This window comes from Amia ocellicauda, chromosome 14 (assembly GCF_036373705.1).
Source record: "Amia ocellicauda isolate fAmiCal2 chromosome 14, fAmiCal2.hap1, whole genome shotgun sequence".
Taxonomy (NCBI): domain Eukaryota; kingdom Metazoa; phylum Chordata; class Actinopteri; order Amiiformes; family Amiidae; genus Amia; species Amia ocellicauda.
The window spans coordinates 14,572,679-14,593,727 of NC_089863.1; the positions used below are offsets into that span (position 1 = coordinate 14,572,679).

A 21,049-nucleotide genomic window follows, 5' to 3' on the forward strand; every position below is an offset into this window, starting at 1 on the left:
CTGTAAAAATCCAAAGAAAACATAACAAGACAAAACAGACAATACAATTGTGTTGTATTTTAATGTAATTTATTTTATTCCATAGCCCAAAGTAGCTAAATCCACACATATGTACACATTGGGGCTTATTAAGGAAAAAAAATACTCAACAAAAATATGAATGCAACATGCCACAATTTCAAAGATTGTACTGCGTTACAGTTCATATAAGGAAATCAGTCAATTGAAATAAATGCATTAGGCCCTAATCTATGGATTTCACATGACTGGGAATACAGATATGCATCTGATAGTCACAGATACCTCAGTATCTGGTGTGACCACCATTTGTCTCATACAGTGTGATACATCGTCCAATAGAGTTGATCAGGCTGTTGATCGTGGCCTGTGGAATATTGTCCCACTCCTCTTCAATGACTGCGAAGTTACTGGATGTTGACGGGAACTGAAACACGCTGTCGTACACGCTGATGCAGAGCATCCCAAACATGCTCAATAGGCGACATGTCTGGTGAGTGTGCAGGCCATGGAAGGATTATCTTGGGAATGGAGAAATGCTCACAAACAGGGATGTTATCGAATTTGAGAGAAATAAGGTTGTTGGGCGTATGGAACATTTCTGGGATCTTTTTATTTTCAACTCATGAAACATGGGACCAACATTGAACATTTACAACATTGAAATTGTAAAAAATAAGGCATATTTTTCTAACGTGCTTAAAAAATAATATATAAACTCAATTTTGAATCTAGTTCCTGTAGTATATGTTCTTCTAAAATTCTACTGCTGCTGCTGCTACTGCTAGAACAACTTATCATATAAACATTCTTCTGCTTCAACTGCTCCTTCTCCATTTTCTTCTTCTCATTTATATTATACTGTATTGCAAACTGACTGGCTATACAATGAACAAAACATAACAAAAAGGGCACCTAATAAATAAGGCTCTATACTAGGATGTGTCAAAGTCAGAGCCATGGTTCATATAAATTATTAACTGGATACATTTAATATTCCTCTCCAGACTCTGAATGTTTTGAGTAATCAACATATTTTAAGTGATCAGGTGTCAAACTCAAGTGTGAGACCAGTCAAAGATAAGCTTCCTTGAGAAAATAATGACATTGATTGAATAATGGAGTGCTCCAGTTGACACCTTTACTGTGTACAGTATTTACTGGTCTCTTCATTACAAACACCATTGTATCTTCCCCGCTCACTTGCTGTCCCTGTCTTTTGCAAGTCTTGGAGTGGAAAGATACAGACCTTGTGTAATATTTTTTAATAGCATGATCTGTTTGTATATATGTACACATACACATAATGCAATCAGGAAATGTGTTTGTGCTTCCTTCATCATTTCCATGTGGTTGACAGGTTTTGTAATTGGAGAATGCTGTAATAAGTGCAACCCGCAATACAACAAGAAAAACAAGCAGCTGTACTAAAACAATATATATATATATATATACACTCACCTAAAGGATTATTAGGAACACCATACTAATACTGTGTTTGACCCCCTTTCGCCTTCAGAACTGCCTTAATTCTACGTGGCATTGATTCAACAAGGTGCTGAAAGCATTCTTTAGAAATGTTGGCCCATATTGATAGGATAGCATCTTGCAGTTGATGGAGATTTGTGGGATGCACATCCAGGGCACGCAGCTCCCGTTCCACCACATCCCAAAGATGCTCTATTGGGTTGAGATCTGGTGACTGTGGGGGCCAGTTTAGTACAGTGAAGTCATTGTCATGTTCAAGAAACCAATTTGAAATGATTCGACCTTTGTGACATGGTGCATTATCCTGCTGGAAGTAGCCATCAGAGGATGGGTACATGGTGGTCATAAAGGGATGGACATGGTCAGAAACAATGCTCAGGTAGGCCGTGGCATTTAAACGATGCCCAATTGGCACTAAGGGGCCTAAAGTGTGCCAAGAAAACATCACCCACACCATTACACCACCACCAGCAGCCTGCACAGTGGTAACAAGGCATGATGGATCCATGTTCTCATTCTGTTTACGTCAAATTCTGACTCTACCATCTGAATGTCTCAACAGAAATCGAGACTCATCAGACCAGGCAACATTTTTCCAGTCTTCAACTGTCCAATTTTGGTGAGCTTGTGCAAATTGTAGCCTCTTTTTCCTATTTGTAGTGGAGATGAGTGGTACCCGGTGGGGTCTTCTGCTGTTGTAGCCCATCCGCCTCAAGGTACGTGTTGTGGTTTCACAAATGCTTTGCTGCATACCTCGGTTGTAACAAGTGGTTATTTCAGTCAAAGTTGCTCTTCTATCAGCTTGAATCAGTCGGCCCATTCTCCTCTGACCTCTAGCATCAACAAGGCATTTTTGCCCACAGGACTGCCGCATACTGGATGTTTTTCCCTTTTCACACCATTCTTTGTAGACCCTAGAAATGGTTGTGCGTGAAAATCCCAGTAACTGAGCAGATTGTGAAATACTCAGACCGGCCCGTCTGGCACCAACAACCATGCCACGCTCAAAATTGCTTAAATCACCTTTCTTTCCCATTCAGACATTCAGTTTGGAGTTCAGGAGATTGTCTTGACCAGGACCACACCCCTAAATGCATTGAAGCAACTGCCATGTGATTGGTTGGTTAGATAATTGCATTAATGAGAAATTGAACAGGTGTTCCTAATAATCCTTTAGGTGAGTGTATATATATATATATTTATATATGTATTCTATAGCAACAATGTATATTATATTGCAGTAGTTTAAAGAATACACAAACAAAGTGTTGTAATTTAAATTAGGATTGACCTGAAATCTGGTAAATATGTCTTATTGAGATATTCTTTGATTTCTAACATTCCCCCAAAGGTTGTTCATAGATAGATCTTGGCTTTGTCTGCAGTCAGTCTGCTTCTTTTAACTAGATGATTTTCCCTGAGTATCTGGAAACTAGGAGAGGTGGGGGGCGGGGTATAAGTTGTAAGTAGGTTGTAGGAGGAGTCCTGATAAAAAATAAAATAAAAATCCTTAAAAAAAATTGCTTCCCAAATTTTGAAATTCCTCTTCTACTCAAAAGGCATTGCAAGTTCCTGATCACTTCTCCATCAACAGAACGTGAGGCAGAGCAGCCAGCAGACGCCCTGGAGTGACAGCCAGTAAGAACCCCGAAGGAGAGGAAGAACCTCCCCATTGTGGCTGTTGTTGAGGTCACAGGTGCAGCCCCCCCGCCCCTTGGGGTCAGGCACGGCATGGGGTTGGCTGGTGGTAGGAGGCGGGGGACATTTCATCCAGTCGACGGCCAGGGATCTGGGCATGGCAGCCTCTTCACTCAGCCCCCCTTTCTTCTGCACCCAGTAGTAATTGTCCTTGAAGAAGTAGGCGTCGCCTAGGGGATGGAGAGAGGGAATGATGGCGTTTAACAAACATTTTAAAAAAATGACTGAAAATGAAACTGCACCCGTCTCAGTCTTGATTGACTAGGGACCCAAACCCTAGTCCCAAGTTTACCCCTTACATTTATTGTAGAGCAAACGATAGGTTGAAACATAGACTACTACCCAAGTGGGAGGGGCTTAAACCTGTTAAAATACACCTTTGGGTAGTATACAACTTAAACAATAACCTTAGTTGAACTAGTCAAAATATGACTCTAGAAACAACCTCAATTACACCACTTCTAAGTTATACATCTCAAAAAGGTTTTGAAATTCCAACATTGTGTTTTGTACAGTTTCTTGAATTGTGTGTAATTTGTGGTAGCTGTAAGTTGTCTGCGAAGAGTTATTATTATTATTATTATTATTATTATTATTTTGAACAATAATAATTGAGATTTCTCCAGGTCTGGGTCTGGGCCAGCAGCCCACACTGATGACATCACTGCACACGACCTCACCATCTCCCCAGGTGATGATGTCATCAGGCTCAGGCGGCACTCCGTTCCACAATGTGGCTTCCTTGGGGTAGCCAGGGTCTATTCTGCCCTCTCGGTCATCATGGCGCCAGAACAGCCCCCCCCGGAAGAGGTAGGTCTTGCCATTGTGGGCCCAGACAAAGGCGGCTCGCACTCCCCCACCTCCAACATCCACCCCCCAGTCTGACACCGGCTTGGGGTAATTTGGCAACGCTGCTGTGTCCTTAAACACCCAGTACTGGTCCCCTTAGACAATATAAAAACATACTTTGGGTTAATACTACAGTGTATGTAGTGAATACAGTCACTGCTCAAGTATCTTGATTACATTGTAATTTAGTATATTATTATATTATAGTAGTATATAACAACACTGACTGACAGTCTGACTAACTGAATCCCAGACTGACTGAATACTACAGTATATTAACACTAACTTGACACACCAACTGGATACTATTGTACATTAACACTGACTGGAAGACTAACTGACTAGAATAGAAATACTAGATACTAGATACTAGACTGACTGTCTGGAGACCAGGGTACATTAACACTGAATGACTGGACATTCTCTCTCTCTCTCTCTTTCTCTCTCTCTCTCTCTCACCGATGAAGAAGATGATGTTGGAGTCAGTGGTCCTCTCGTACACGGCATCAATGTGAGGGAAGCGTGCGGGGAGGCCGTGCCAGAAGTTGGAGATCAGAGCTGGGTTCAGAGACACCAGGGAGCCAGAGCGCTGGATACGCCAGAAATACTGACCTAAGTGAGAGAGACGGAGAGGAAGGGAAGAGAGAGAGAGAGAGATGGGAAGAGGGCAGGAGGGAGAGGAAACGAGAGAGAGAGAGAGAGAGAGAGAGAGAGAGAGATGTGGATGAGGAGAGAGGAAGGAGATCGGGTGGGTAAAAGATCAGAATACAATTTGATGTCAGTGTCTCGAGCCCAATGTAGTTCTAGTTCTGGCACTAGAAGGGCATCCAGTCTAACCCTTGAAGAAGAAGACTTCCCCTCGGATGTTGGCGATGGCGTCAAATCCACCCACACAGCGATCAGGGAGAGCTGGCCTGGGGCTGAGAGAGAGACAGGGAAAGGTAGGGGAGAGAGAGAGAGAGAGAGAGAGAGAGAGAGAGAGAGAGAGAGAGAGAGAGAGAGAGAGAGAGAGAGAGAGGTGAGAGCTGGGATGTATTAATAAGGGTTAAAACCAAGATAACCAAACTTGGGTATACACTATCATCCACTGGAGGGCAGTGTTGATATAGGAATATAGTCAGAAATATAGCTGTAAGTATATCTGTAAGGCTATGGCATAGTGCAAGATACTTTGGGGTCCCAACCAATTCAAGACTCAAACCCTGTTCTTCCGCACCACAGTGCAGCAACCTTACTGCAACACTAAATAGCCCTGGCCTCTTAGTGAGCCTTCAGAACAGCTACAATATGGTATTAAAAATGCTGGGTTCAAGAATTGTCACTTAATCCAACATTGTCATTGTCACCATACCATCCACAGCTTCCTTTAGGTATCTACCACCTTACCAATTGTGCTGAGATCCTGTTCAGTAGTTTTAATTTCATGCTCATTTGAAATATATATGGCGGAGAAATGCTAATCAGACCAATACCAATAGGTGGTCCCGGCACTTTGTTGCTTGACCCCCTAATTAGAGTGTGACACAAGAGACCCAGACAGACTCACTATCTGGTTGGTCTGCGGGGGGGTGGGCTTGGGAGCTTGGGAAGGGATGGGGTGGGTGGGATTTTTGGAGGTTTAGTGTTTCTGGATTCCTTCTTTCCTGACAAGAGAAAGAAAGAGAGAGAGGTTAATACAGAGACAGCACTATCTAGTTGACTGCATTTCTCTACTTAACCTAGACTGTAACACAGAGGATAAACAGAGAGAGAGAGAGAGAGAGAATGATACAGACAGACAGACGATCAAACCAAGACAGAAGAGAGAAACAGGCAGACAGGCAGACAGACACACAGACTGTACTAATTACTGTCCTCCCACCCCTCCATACCGTACAGTTGCTGTATTCCTTCTCTGTCGTCGGGGGGAAGTATATACTTTCTCGGGTCCCCAACGCTGCCATTGTAGTATGGAGCCATGATGGAGTGAGGAGAGGAGGAGTGCGACAGGCCTAGGGCATGGCCAAACTCATGGATGGCCACTGTGAACAGGTCTGTACCCTCCCCATCTGTGACAGAGAGAGAGAGAGAGGGAAACAGGTTTGTGTCAATGGAGAAATCAGTATTGATGTCTGTGTCAGTACCAGTTTAATTGTCAGTATCAATATCAGTGTAGGTGTCAATATTTACCAGGCGATCCGTAGGTCCATGTCTCTTGGTCATCGAAGTGGGCGTCCCCGGAGATGGGGTGCTCCCCAGGGAAGAAGGCATGTGCCAAGGTGCCGCCTGGCCCGTCGAAGGGATACCCATCCTGGTGGTATGAGCTGTTGAACGACACACGGATGTCAGGCTCCTGCTGCCGCCCCACTCCCGTGCCGACACCCCCTGGTTTGGAAACTTGGTTGAACTGCAGGGGCGTGACTTCAGACCAGATGTTCAGAGCCCAGTGAATCAATGTGTCGACCAGACGGTCAGAGAGAGTGGGGCTCTGGGACCTGTTTGGGTAACTGTCCACACTGAGAGAGAGAGAGAGAGAGAGAGAGAGAGAGCAAGAGAGATTGAATTACCCCAACACAAACACACACACAAACGTGGACAGACAGACAGTGTATCAGTGTATAAATCAGCGTATCAACTTATCAGGCTGTGGTTGCGTCAGTGTATCGGTGTGTGGGTTTGTGGGTGTGTCAGTGTGTGGGTGTGCGGATCAGTCAGACCTCCAGGTCAGCTGTGTGCGGCTCCATGTCAGGCCGGTCAGGGCGTATCTCTTCCTCCTCCTCAGCAGCTCTGATGTCCCAATGATATCAGGGAGAGAGCAGCGTGGGCGCTCCATCAGAGACATTGTGGCCTTGTCTGCGAGAGAGAGAGAGAGGGAGAGAGAGCGGGGGAGAGAGGGAGGGGGTCAGTCAAACATAGAAGGACAGTCAGTTAAGCCAGTTAGCGTATCAATGATTTAGTCAGGCAGACAGTAAAGTAGTACATTAGTCAGTCAAGTAGACACACAGTCACTCAGTGGGGCAGTCAAACAATAAGTCTGTCACATAGGTACCCAGTTTGCCCGTCTCCTTGATGCCGCCGAATCTCTGCATGACCCTCAGTGCCCTCTCGATGCCCTCCTTCGTCTGCAGTTTCCCAGTACGCGGGTCTGGGGGCGGGAGGTACCCATAGCGGCTTAACCAATCCTGCACAGAGCACACACAAACACACAGCCAATCAGAAAACAGAAGTAAGATCCATCCAACCAATCACAGTGGCCCGGCCATGGACAGAACTTTCTGTGATGGAGCAACTCTCTCTCTCTCTCTCTCTCTCTCTCTCTCTCTCTCTCTCTCTCTCTCTCTCTCTCTCTCACCCTCTCTCCCTCTCTCCCCCATCTCTCCTCAGTGGTATAGACAATGAATCTATTACAGGAAAGGAAGACCACCCAATGATATGGAGAAACTGAGAGAGTGAGTGAGGGACAGATGGGGACAGAGGTAGGGAGGGAGAGTTAAAATGTACAGAAAGATATAGCAAGACCACTTCTCTCTCTCTTTTATACTTATTTATACTTACTTATTGTTTTAAACCTTCCCCTCATGAATTCACACAAACACACACACATGCCAAACCACATACATACATTGCACAACACACAAGCACACCACCCCTATTTCCTCAGGAACAGACAACAATTGCCCTGGAAATGTCCCACAGAGAGATAGAGACACAGAGAGAGAGAGAGAGAGAGAGAGAGAGAGAGAGAGAGAGAGAGAGAGAGAGACTTGTAAGATACAGCTCACAAGCCTAATCTCTATAATTATTATCTTTCCTTTCTGCGGGGAAACACTCAAGTCTCAAGTATGAATAAGATTATTTTTCAATGCAGATATAATGTGATTATAATGATATAATCAAATTGCATCTCTTACAAGGACTCTTACAGTACCTCAGTCTCTCACTGAATCTGTTGCCCTAATAAATTTTACTGAAGGAAACTTGGAGGCTGTTTCTGGACAGATTGTGAGCATGAAAAAAGACTGACTGAATGTCTGACTGACCGACTGACACACTGATCCATAACCCACTGACTCACCCACAAAAGCATTGACTTGAGTAGGTCCAGTTTAAAGAGCAAGAAGAATAGCACCAAAATAGTACATGTCCTCAATATGAATAATAATCTCAGTTTCCTTATTATTATTAGGATATCAATGCTGCAAAGACTGCAAACCCTATTAGGGACACTATAAGGTAATGGAAGTGGGACCATTCAGATCAAAGTTACAGCAGTTAAATCTCAAGTGGCAAATTGTAGAGCGATTAATGAGCGATTCAAGATACAGATACGGTAGTGCGGGCGCAACACTAGCCTGCAGTCTTAGATATGATGCGTGAAACACAAGGAAACATAATAATAATAATAATAATAATAATAATAATAATAATAATAATAATAATAATAATAATAATTCAGCACTCACCAAGCCTTTACTGTACTCGTTGAAAGCCGGCGCAGCGCTGACCATGGTAAGACATATCCCGGCCAGAGAGACACACACCGCCCCACACCGCATCGCTCCGTGGCCGCCTGCCAACCTGCTCCACCCGGCTCGACTGTAACGGTGTTTGTACTGGTACCAACACTGCAAATACTACTACTACCTACCTACTACTACTACTACTACTGATTTCACTGCTTCTACTCCTGCTGCGGCTACTCCTGTAGTATACTACTACTACTACTACTACTACTACTACTAATAATAATAATAATAATAATAATAATAATAATAATAATAATAATAATAACGGTATATAGTGATTGCCTAGCTGTTAATTAGCTATTGCAACCATGAATTAATTAAAGAAATGTATACTGTTTTCTAATGTTCAGCTTGTGTTGCCCCCCTCCCCCTTCTCTCTCTCTCTCTCTCTCTCTCTCTCTCTCTCTCTCTCTCTCTCTCTCTCTCTCTCCTGGGACGAGGCAGGGCAGGACCGGGAATGGACGAATCGATAGAGAAGGACGGAGCGGAGGAGCCGAGGAGAATGGGAGATCAGAAGCAGAAATGAAGAGATTACGAGAGTACAAATTGACTCACCAACTTCCTGCCACCCCCTTCTCCTCTCTCTCTCTCTCTCTCTCTCTCTCTCTCTCTCTCTCTCTCCCTTCATCCACACTCCCTCTCAGCCTCTTCGCTTTGGTATAATGTCTTGCCATTACGTGGATCTGTATTTAACAACCCCCACACCCACTCTCACATATTCTCTCTCCCCCTAACAGTATTCTAGTGTCCAGTTTCAGTCCGGCCATTGTTATCAATGCATCTCCTTGCTTTTCTTCAGAAACAAAACACTGTCTCTATCAATCTATCCAGTCAATGTGACCAATATAAGTGATAACGGTTGTTATTTCATGTCTGTTATTACCCTGTAGACACAGTGATGTAGTGGTAAAAAAATGAATTTCTCCGGATAATGTTGATACGACAAATCATTCATCAATATAATCGAAAATGTACTACATTTTTAAACAGTATCAATTAATTGCATTTGATGCAAGTCTACTAAAAAGGAAGCACTAGTGTAGGTAATGAATCAGGTTATTAATCTAAAAAAACACACATTAATAAGTATCTGATATGAGCTTCACTGCAAATACAGTAAGTATTTTGAAGCGCTGAAGGGCACTAGTGTGGATACAATATGTCATGATTCTAGAGTCTGTGGGGGCCATAGGCGGAACATTTTCTGTTTGTTTTCACATTTTGTAAAAGTAAACTAAATCGATGGCCGTGAGCTCCAGACGGTGTTTTCTCCGGTGGGGGGGCTCTCGGCGCAGGGGCCCCCTTCAGTCTTGGGGCCCCTGGCAGCTGCCTGGCTTGCCTGGCAGTTAATGGCGCCTCTGTAAACAATGTATTAATGTACAATACATAACTGTTACACATGAAACCGGTGACAATTCATATTTGCAGTTTATCACATTCGCTTGCACAAGTCATTGTCTGAACACCTGCCATAAAAAACTAATAAAACTAATCATTTTGACTAAATGAAGTCAGTATGTTGGCCACATTCAAAATTCCTGTCTGCATGTGTGTGTTTTTAATTTCAACTAACTGACATATCAGAAGCTACAGTATTTGATTTACCATGTGATACATCCTTATGCAAGAGCCTGCTTTTTCCAGGGGGGGGGGGGGGGGGTTGTGAAGACAAGGAGGTCGCAGGAGTTAATGGCCATTTAAAAAAATCCTCTTCTGCACCGTCAGAGGAGCGCAGATTCCTGCTGGAGAGATGAATCACTGAACTCCTGCTAGGCAAATAGAGCATGCACACTTCGTAGGTTAACGATCATTAATTAAATGAAAATATGAGTCTGGGTGTGTTTCTGTCAGTTGATCCGTTGGTGGGTCTCCATTGTAATCACTCACAGTCCCGTGTCAGGAGCACCACATCTGAGCACCAGCAGCTCACCACAATGCCACAGCTGACACATTTGCAACTGTTTCTTCTAACGGAGACCATATATGGCAATCTGAATTTTTAAAACAGTTGTTTTTGAATCTCTCTCAATGTGGGTTTTTCTGTTTGCACGTTGAATGCTACAGTTACTACTACTCGTTCTACTCCTGCTACTACGTCTATACTAACTTCAGGGCCAACGTTTCATCCATTCATTCTCTAATAACTCAACTAATTAAGGTTTAAATATGAATGCTGCTGCATTTTCTTATAAGCACCTGCATCTTTCCCATAACTGAATGCTTCTACATATCGTTTACAGTGCCATGAAAAAGTATTTGCCCCTTCCTGACTTTCTCATTTTCTGCATATCTGTCACACTGAATGGTTTCAGATCTCCATACAAAATGTAACATAAGACTAAGAGAAACCAAGTAAACACAAAATTCAGTTTTTAAATGATAATTTGACTTATTTAAGGAAAAAAGTTATCCAACACCAACTGGCCCTGTGTGAAAAAGTAATTGCCCCCCTGAACTTAATCAACCCATTAACCAAATTTAAATGATCTTTGGATTCAGTTACAGCTGACACACCCAGGCTTGATAACTTCCCATCCTGTTGAATAAACATGACTTATATAGGACCTTACCATCAATGTGAAGTAGGGTACAAGGTCTCAACAAGCAGCACACTATGCCATGATCAAAAGAAATCACGGAAGAGTTGAGGAAAAAAGTTGTTGAGACATATCAATCTGGAAAGGGTCCAGTGAACCACAGTGAGAGCCATTGTCTCCAAATGGAGAACACTTGGAACAGTGGTGAATCTTCCCAGGAGTGGCCGGCCTACTAAAAGTTCTCCAAGGGCAAGTGATCCTAAACACAATAGTAAGTCCACCTCAGAATGGCTCAAAAGAAATAAAATGTGGGTTTTGGAGTGGCCTAGTCAAAGTCCTGACTTGAACCCCATCGAGATGCTGTGGCAGGACCTTGAACGAGCAAAATCCTCCAATGTCACTGCAATTCTGCAAAGAAGAGTGGACCAAATTTCCTCCACAGTGATGTGAAACACTGATCTCCAAATATAGGAAGCGTTTGGTTGCAGTTGTTGCTGCTAAAGGTGACGGAAGCAGTTATTGAGTTCAAAGGGGCAGCTACTTTCTCACACAGGGCCAGTTGGTGTTGGATAACTTTTATCCTTAAACAAATCAAATTATAATTTACAAACTGAATTTTGTGTTTACTTGGGTTCTCTTAGTCTTGTATTACATTTTGTATGGAGATCTGAAACCATTCAGTGTGACAAATATAAAAACATTGAGGAAATCAGGAAGGGGGTAAATACTTTTTTCATGGCACTGTATATAAGATTTGAATGGCGGTTTATGCAATGTATATATTTAAATATTGTATTTCTTTTTCCTATTATGATGATATTGTTTCTATTTTTTTATGTCTTTTGTAGTCTAGTTGTTACATCTTTAGCACACAAAAGACAGACCAGTCAGTGCTGTATGGGAATATTCTGGACAAATGGTTATAGTCCCTTCACATCCACCAACACAACACAACCATTTAAAAGACCAGACAACACTTAAAAAATCTGTGGACACACTTCAGCTCTTCCAATGAAATTCAGATTTATTATAATTTCCCCTTTGCATCGCTCACCGGAACCCCATGTACAGGCCTGCTATGCTATGCAGCAAAACAGGATGCAGATGCTCTATATTTTTAGAAGCGTAGGGTTATTCTGAATTATTTCTCACCTACAGTCTGTACTTATCTTCTCTCAAACCTGAATTGGAATCAATGGAACATGGGGGCTATTTGTTCCAGTGGTATTTTTACCCTTATGATGTGTTTACCGTTCTGTGTTGAGGAATATTAAAGTCACTTTCGATAGGGGCATCTGCTAAACCGCTTAATAATACCTAATAAACATAATATGCATACCAATATGAGCTTGGGGATGAGGTCTTAGCAATGACATGATAATATTCAAAGTACAAATACAATCTAGTGCAATAATATCAACAATTCTCCACATTTGTGCCTAGTTTACAGTAAACAAGCTGTAAACACCTGTCTGTGAGGCATTACCAGTAAGTAAATAACAGATAGACCACAGTTTATAAACCTGCTCTAATGTGCTTTTCTGTTTACAGTTTACAGTAAATGTCTCAAAAACAGACCCAGTTTCCATTAAAGTGCAGTGTTTTTTTAAATTTTATTATTCATCTAACCATTTCTCAGTTACTCATTAAGTGAAAAACATCTATACATGCTCCATTTTTTTTCTGTAATTGGAGTGCCAGTATGTATGGGAAATACAGTCCTCAATGCCAAACACAATCCATCATCTTTTTGAAATGACATGTCCAAGTCTAATAATGGCAATTATGCTACTGTCTTTCCTTTGAATGCACCACAGAACTATGGGGCCTTAAAGAGACAGGTGTATTTAATCTAAACTCTAAACCACTTTTACAGATTCTGAAGGCAATTGGCTGCACCGGAGCTTATTTAGGAGTGTCAAAGCAAAGGGGATGAATACTTATCTAATCAAGACTTTTTAGGTTTTTATGTTTAACTGATTCATTTTTTCACAGCCCCATTTCCCCCCACATTGAGAGTGTGGCGTAGATTGTGTTTTACACAAGTTTAGTGTTTTTTGTGTTTTTTGCTTGCAGATCAAAAGAGGACTACAACTGAGGGAGAGAAAGAGAGGGGGTGAGAGAAAGAGAGAGAGAGAGGGAGAGAGAGGAGACTGTGCTATATCAATGGCTCAGTATTAAAAGCTATCTTTCATTTCTCTGACCCAGAGTCACTCATGACCACAACAGAAAGAGAGAGAAAAGAAGGAATGAATACAAAGATTTAGACGGAATCAGAAAGAATGGCATCACACCAAACCACTTCCTTAGAAGAGAGAGAGAGAGAGAGAGAGAGAGAGAGAGAGAGGCATAGTAAGGGGGGTCATGGAGAAGCACAGATATTTCCAGATAGCCAGATATTGAAGAACAGAGTGTGGACAGATGACACAAATATGTTGCAACAAAAAACATCATAATGAGTCAACAATGATTGGGAAAAGATGAAGAGAAAGAGAGAGAAACCAAACAAGACATGGGCTCTCACACACACTAAAGTTTGACATTTTGTGATTTGTATGTCAGTGTGAATATGTGCATCTTCTGTGCGTGTGATTATGCCATTGCATGTTTCTGTGTGTGTGTTTGTGTAGGTGTGAGTCCACTCTCTCACGCTGAGAATGGCTTTGCAGTAAAAGATAGTGGTGCAGTTTCTCCATCTCTCCCTCTGCTTTCAAAATAATTGATTGTGTAAAGTACAAAAACCTCTTCTCCGTTTACTGGGGTTTAGTTGCATAAGGGTACTTTGTGCCCTGTGTTTTGTGTGTGCTGTGTACACTATGTATGTAGTTTTTGCACTAGATATACTTTCCGTATGTTCTGCTGGTTTGAAGGCATCAAGCTAGATATTGAAGTGAATGAATGAGTGCATAGATAGATTTTTTTTTCTTGATCAGCTGTTTCGGATGTTTCTTTCATACATGGACAAAGAAGCTTGTGACTCCCTTGATGTGGCCGAGGACTGTGATGACATAAACTTTATAAATGCTAGAGTGTGTGAGTGTGTCAGTTTATATGTCTAAGAGTTTGTCTGTGTGTGTCAGTGTGTGTGTCGTTCTGCCTGAGAGTGCGTGAGTGTGTATGTGTCATTGTGTGAGTGTGCTTATTAACAATGTGGTTTCTGCATCTCTCTCTCTCTCTCTCTCTCTTGCTTTTTCTCAGTGCAATTGTAGTACACTGTACTATCCAGTCAGTGTATCTGAATTCCACTCGTTTAACTCTCCATTTCTCCTTCTTTGCATCCAAGCTTAAATGCTGTGTCCAGCCACAATTTATATATACCTCCCTCCACCCCCCACGCCATTAGCGTCTCTCCTGGGTAATGCCTTACTCAGTAATGGAATTAATAAATCTATGTCTTTGGAAAGAGAGAGAGAGAGAGAGAGAGAGAGAGAGAGAGAGAGAGAGAGAGAAGGTTAGGGCAAAGATAGACGAGAAGAGAAACATTTAAACAGAGAGGAAGAGGACGAAAAATGTTAATGTCCCCTTCTCTCTCTCCCTCCCTCGATTTCTTCCTCTCATGGCCGGCACTACCACTTGGCAACCTTAGGTAGTCCCCCAGGGTGCCATTTGTTAAGGGGATTATAACGTGCAAATCCTGCAATGTGTACAAAATAGTGTCACAGATGGTGCCATTAGGTCAGCATTTAAATCACATTTTGGGTTTCTTTTTTCTTATTATTGTTCGCATCAATTGTTTATCAGTTACTGGATCTTTTTATTTTATATTTAGATTACTATTCATATTATTTATTTATTTAAAATGTGAATTGCATGAATTTGAGTTAATCTGTAGATTTTTTTGTTATTGCTTGCACGTGTGTCTTGTTTCTTGTTTGCCGTGCAAATCACCTAAAGGCACATTCCCACCTGGACTTAACCGCATTCCTCCATTGATTGCCTCCACCTGTGCCCATGCCCTGAGAAGGGGAGACAAAAACAGCTGATCCTGTTCGGTCAGCAGTTAGTAGTGCCAACAGCCTGTCACCACCCACCAGCCACCAGCCACCAGCCACCGACTGCAGTTCCGTGGTAATCTGTGGGAAGAAATTAGGAGACATTATTATACTGAATATTGTAATCTATAAGGGGGAAGTGTGAAAGACAGATTTTATAGTTTTACTAAATATCTGATTATGTTTTATCTATGTCTTTATAGTTAGGGTGGGGATTTACGTTTTTTTTTATTGACACGATTTTTTATTAAAGATGATTTTAGTTAGGTTTTATAAATTTGTTATATCCCCCTTTCCCAACTGTGTGCCCAGCTGCAGTCTTCATGCTCTGCACCTGGGGTTGTGTATATAAATAAACTTAAACTTACCTGCGCCTGTTGTGGTGTCCTGGGGTCCTGATCCGAGTCTGTGTGTGGAGTAACCGGGCGTATGAGCTCCATTCTCCGTTACTGGGGGGGACGAATTTATCCATCTGCATTATGTGCTATTACCACTCTGTAAAGCGCTCTGTGGCTACCTTGAGAAGGGTGCTATACAAATAACAATTGATTGATCTGGAGCAGAACAATCCCTATTTCTACTTAAATTCACTTCTGAAGTAGTCCACCATGGAAAGCACCAAGGGATAACATATGGCTTTTCATGCAAAATCATCACAATTCATTTCCCGTTTTTTTCCTGTATATATATATATATATATATATATATATATATATATATATATATATATATATAAAAAAAAACGTTTCACAATAAAACCAAGCATCATCAATAACAAGGAGAAGAAGTCTCTGGTTTCTGTTCTCTCTCACAAGATGTAATAGACTGTAGACAGGTCTCCTTTTCAGTTACAAAGTCTCAGAAAAGGGAAAAGTTATTTTCTCATCTTAGTGGTGTCGTGAACTCCACTTGCACTCCTTGACTAGGTCATCTACAGTCATTTGCTTCCTCCAATCATAGAAGATTACAAATGTATCAATCTCTGGAGTCTGCTCTAAAGCCAGACTGGGCCCTGGGGATTGCAGGTATCGCCACTGGGAGGGACTACATCACTAGGTCACTGCAGGTAAGCAGAAGGAAGAGAATTACTTCCTTTGTACTGACAATATTTATGCTTTCTTTCTTTTCACAGGACTTCCCGGGAGAAGAGGGGGCAGCAGGGAACACAAACAGAGCAGTCTCTCGAAGTGCTGTTTATCCATAGTCAACTATACGTCCTCAACCACTGTGTCCTGTTTCTCCTTCTTCTAAAATCTAATTTCAATCATTTCATTCTATGCATAAATCCAAATAGGAAAAGACTACTTAGCTGGCAAATCTCCGTTACAGCATTCCCAGCTTCCTCCGGCTACTATATCTTCACCTGTTAAAGTCCAGTTGTCGCAACTCCAGATTTCAGCTCCTCCAGCCCCCAGATCGCACAAACTCTACTGCGCTGTTCCCTGTTCCCTCAGACTCGCAGAAGGAACAGGTGTGTGGGACTTGGCATATTTCCCACAGAAGTTTTAGTAATGCTTAGTTTTTCTTTTATTATTTTTTATTTCTTGGCAGACGCCCTTATCCAGGGCGACTTTTCCTTCGCTGTGTGATATAAGCACCTGCTCTTGTCTTTCAAACATTGCCACATATTTGTCTGCCTTCTTCTCTCTGCTCTTTCCACCAAGCAACCTTCACTTACCACCCTGTCATCCAACCAAACCTGCTTTTATCATTTTACCAACTTTCCATACATGTCTAGTATTATTCTGTGATTTTACACATCATATAACTGTTTATATTTACTGTATATATTTATATTTTATGTTATATACATATAGTATAAACAGAAGTATTTACATGAACAGAAGTATTTACAAGTTGCCACCGACAGAGACAGGAGAGTACAGGTGAGAGGCAGCCATGTTGTTGTTTGACTAGTTTCAGACCAGTCTTAGCATTGCTCATTTTGTTTTAAGTTTGCCTCAATTTAAGTTAGCATTGTCTGTAGTTTGCCTAAATTGAAATCAATTCAGTTCAGCTGCTGAGTTGATGAAAGTAAACAGGTTGTAGAAAGGAGATTTAGTCAAGGACTAGCAGGAATTCTGTTGCAGTTTGGGCCAGTTAGGTGTGAATTGGGGGCAGGTAGACAAAAGCTACTTAAAGCAGCAGTTGAGAAAGAGCTGCAATGTTTCTCAGTGACAAAAAGTTGAGCAGTACAGGTACCAAGAGCCAAAAAACAAAACAAACAAAAAAGAAACATGTGGCCACTACATTGTAAGGTTTGCAGAATGATTGCCTTCCTGGATGAACTCATCCAAGAAGGTTTCATTTGTGAACATTGTCAGCATGTTGAAATCCTAGAGATCAAGGTTCGTGATCTTGAGGCTCAGCTGTATTAGTGATATAGAAGAATTGGTCAATCAGCCCATGAGAGAGATGGTGTGCACGTCAAAACCTAGGAGAGTTGAGACCTTAGAGCAGGACAGTGTAGAGAACTGCTGGGTTACAGTAGGTCGTAACCGCAGAAAAGGGCGCGCACAACACTTAGAGACACCCCAAGAGCTAGAATTGCCCAACAGGTTCAAACTGCTGGACACCAAATTGGACAGTGACAGCTCAGAAGGTGATAGGGGGGCAGTTGAGCACCAGAGCACCATGGTGCCCACTCCCCCCCAGAACAGGGAGGTAGTTACAGTAGGAAATTCAATTCTTAGAGGTGTAGATCACACAGTGTGCTCTAGTGACAAGGAGACCCGCATGGTATCTTGCCTGCCTGGTGCTCAGGTTGCAGATCTCCCTAAACTATTAGACGGGCTACTGGCCAAAGCCAGGGGGAATCCACTGGTCATGGTCCACATTGGAACCAATGACATAGGAAAAGGTAGGACAGAGGTTCTGCAAGACAAATTTAAAGAGTTAGGAACAAAACTAAAGAGCAGAACCTCTACGGTAGTTTTCTCTGAAATACTTCCGGTACCACGTGCCAGGCCAGGGAGACAAGCAGAGATTAGAAAGTTTAACATGTGCTTGAAATCTTGGTGTAGAGAAGAGGGGTTTAGGCTTATGGAGCATTGGTCTTTCTTCAGGGATAGATGGGACCTGTACAAACCGCGCGGTCTACATCTAAACAGAAGGGGGGCTAATGCATTGGGAGAGCGTACATGCAGAGAAATTGAGAATCATTTAAACAAGGAACCAGGGGTGCAGGGAGCTCTGACAATGGGAGATGTTCCACTAAGGAAAGAAAACAAAGGGAAACTGCTAGTAGGAAAGTCCTGAAATGTTTGAACCTCAATGCCAGGAGTATAAGGAACAAGATATTAGACCTAGAAGTGCTAGCATGTGACTATGATGTTGTAGGAGTGACGGAAACATGACTTACAGAAAATGATGGGGATGAATACAAGTTGGATGGATACACACGGTTTAGGAGAGACAGGCAAAATCAAAGAGGTGGTGGGGTAGCATTATATGTCAGAAATGACATTGAGGCAAAAGAACTCAAAGTAGATCCCAGTAATGAAACAGAATCATTGTGGTCAAACTTTTGAACAAGAAATCCAGAGGATTAGTGGTAGGAGTGTGTTACAGACCACCCAACTCAGATATTCAGAAAGATGTTGGATTGTACAGTGTATTTAGGATTGCATGTAGCAAGGATGTGGCTGTTATAATGGGGGATTTCAATTTCTAGACTGGGAAAGCCCCGCTGGGACTACAGAAGCAGAAATAGAAATAGTTGAGATGGTAAATGACTGCTTTCTAACTCAATTTGTCAGGGAACCAACCAGGGAGAGGGCATGCATTGACTTGATCTTTTCAAATGACCAAGATAGAGTCAGAGTGACACTATTCAGAGAACCAATAGCAAACTTTAATCACAATATGGTTAGCTTTGAGGCATTCTTTCTAAAAACAAGGACCAAGTCTAACACAATGGTCTACAATTTTAGAAAAGCAAACCTTGAAGGTATGAGGCAGCACTTAGAAGAGGTAGACTGGAGCACACTGGATACAGAGTCAGTTGAAAATGGATGGGTATATTTTAAGAATATACTACTAGAGGCTCAGGAGAAATGTGTACCAAAATTGAGCAAATTGAGGATCAAAAAACAGTGGCCAAAATGGTTTAATAGAGGTATGCAATAAAATATTAAGTGAAAGAAAATGTTGTATAGCGCATACAAAAGGGATGGAGACAAAACAAAATACAAAGAATATATTGAACTGCAAAGAAAGGGATCAGGAAAGCAAAGAAGGAAAAGAGAAAGAAAGCTCTTGGAGCTAAAACTAATGCAAAGAGCTTTTTTCAATACTACAACAGCAAGTGGTCAATAAAGGAGGAAGTGAAACAGATAAAGGGCAAAAATTGAAGTATCCTGGAAAATGAACAAGATGTGGCAAATGTTCTAAATGAGTATTTCACAGAAGTTTCTACAAATGAAAAAATTGATAACATGCCACAGGTTAACAATCAGTCCAGTCAAACCCTAAGAGAGATCAGGATAAATGAGAAAGGAGGTACTAAAGGGACTAGCAGAATTAAAAACAAACAAATCACCTGGGCCAGATGGGATATTTCCAATAGTACTTAAAGAAATTAGGAAAATTATTTATAGGTCACTAACTCAATTATTCCAAATGAAACTTAGAACAGGGGATGTGCCAACTGACTGGAAGACAGCAAATGTCATACCAATCCACAAGAAAGGGGACAAAACTGAGCCAGGAGATTACAGACCAATCAGTCTCACCTGCATCACCTGTAAAATGTTGGAAAAAATGATTAGACAGAAAATAGAGGAGCATCTTAATGAAAATCATGTTCTTGGAGATACTCAACATGGGTTTAGCTGAGGCAGATCATATCTTATTAATCTATTTGAATTTTTTGAACATGCAACTACAGCTGTAGATCATGTGAAAGCATATGATATGTGTACAGTTAGCACAAGTCAGTAGTCCAGCACAGAAAGGAAACAGGACTCAAGGCAGACAACAATAACCCAGCAAAACAAACAAACAAACAAACAAAGGGTGCTCCGGGCAATAGAAGGCAGGAGCGCTAGTCCTCCTTCACATTGGGTAGCTCCCCACTCGGGGAAGGAAAAAGGTTAAATAGACGAAGCACAGCTGGTGCTGATAACACAATCGCCTCGGTACTCATTGCCTACAACCGTGAGCTCACAGACTGTCTGCGAGGCAGTGGACAATACGGCTGCAGCACATGAGCACCTAATTAGTGTCCGTCAGCAGCAACCATGCTGTGACAGATGGCATCCTGTTACAATATGATATACTTAGATTTTCAGAAAGCTTTTGATACGGTTCCACACCAAAGACTGATCCTCAAATTGGAAGCTGTAGGCATTCAGGGTAATGTAAGTAGATGGATTATGAACTGGTTGATGTATAGGAAACAGAGGGTGTCAATTAGAGGAGTCGCTTCTAACTGGAGTGAGGTTGTTAGTGGAGTTCCACAGGGATCAGTACTAGGGCCTGTGCTCTTTCTAATCTATATTAATATCTGGACTCTGGAATAGTTAGCAAACTTGTCAAATTTGCAGATGATACTAAAATAGGTGGCTCAGCAGATACAATCTCGGCAGCACAGGCTATTCAGAGGGACTTAGATAATATTCAGTTGTGGGCCGACACCTGGCAGATGAAATTCAATGTGGACAAGTGCAAGGTATTACATGGAGGTAACAAAAATGTCCACTATAATTACACTATGGGAGGTACAGATCTAGATGAAGTAACACATGAGAAAGACCTAGGAGTCTATGTGGACTCCTCACTTTCTCCATCCAAGCAATGTGGGGAAGCAATAAAAAAGGCAAACAGGATGTTAGGATATATTGTCAAAAGTGTAGAATTGAGAACAAGGGCAGTGATGTTCAGACTGTACAATGCACTAGTTAGAGCTCATCTGGATACTGTGGACAGTTCTGGGCTCCACACTTCAAGAAAGATATCGCTG

General features: G+C 41.9%; 1 protein-coding gene across 1 annotated transcript; it reads right to left on the bottom strand.

Annotated features, from left to right (window-relative positions):
- Positions 1 to 607: 607 nt before the first annotated feature.
- LOC136768801 (matrix metalloproteinase-25) lies at positions 608 to 9,085 on the bottom strand. The gene is made up of 10 exons (XM_066723175.1): positions 8,496 to 9,085; positions 7,082 to 7,214; positions 6,750 to 6,885; positions 6,223 to 6,548; positions 5,925 to 6,101; positions 5,600 to 5,696; positions 4,891 to 4,973; positions 4,513 to 4,665; positions 3,885 to 4,148; positions 608 to 3,374 (listed from the first exon to the last, which is right to left on the bottom strand). Exons 1-10 carry the CDS (start codon positions 8,586 to 8,588, stop codon positions 3,094 to 3,096), a joined length of 1,743 nt encoding a protein of 580 aa, XP_066579272.1. The 5' UTR covers positions 8,589 to 9,085; the 3' UTR covers positions 608 to 3,093.
- Positions 9,086 to 21,049: the final 11,964 nt, after the last annotated feature.

Bases quoted from the DNA above. Each gene is read 5' to 3' on its own strand.
- LOC136768801 (XM_066723175.1), bottom strand. From the start codon at position 8,588: ATGCGGTGTGGGGCGGTGTGTGTCTCTCTGGCCGGGATATGTCTTACC. The intron at 6,886-7,081 runs GTACCTATGTGA...TCTCTCTCGCAG, and splicing joins CAAGGAGACGGGCAAACTGG to ACAAGGCCACAATGTCTCTG. The intron at 4,666-4,890 runs GTTAGACTGGAT...TCTCTCACTTAG, and splicing joins GGAAGTCTTCTTCTTCAAGG to GTCAGTATTTCTGGCGTATC.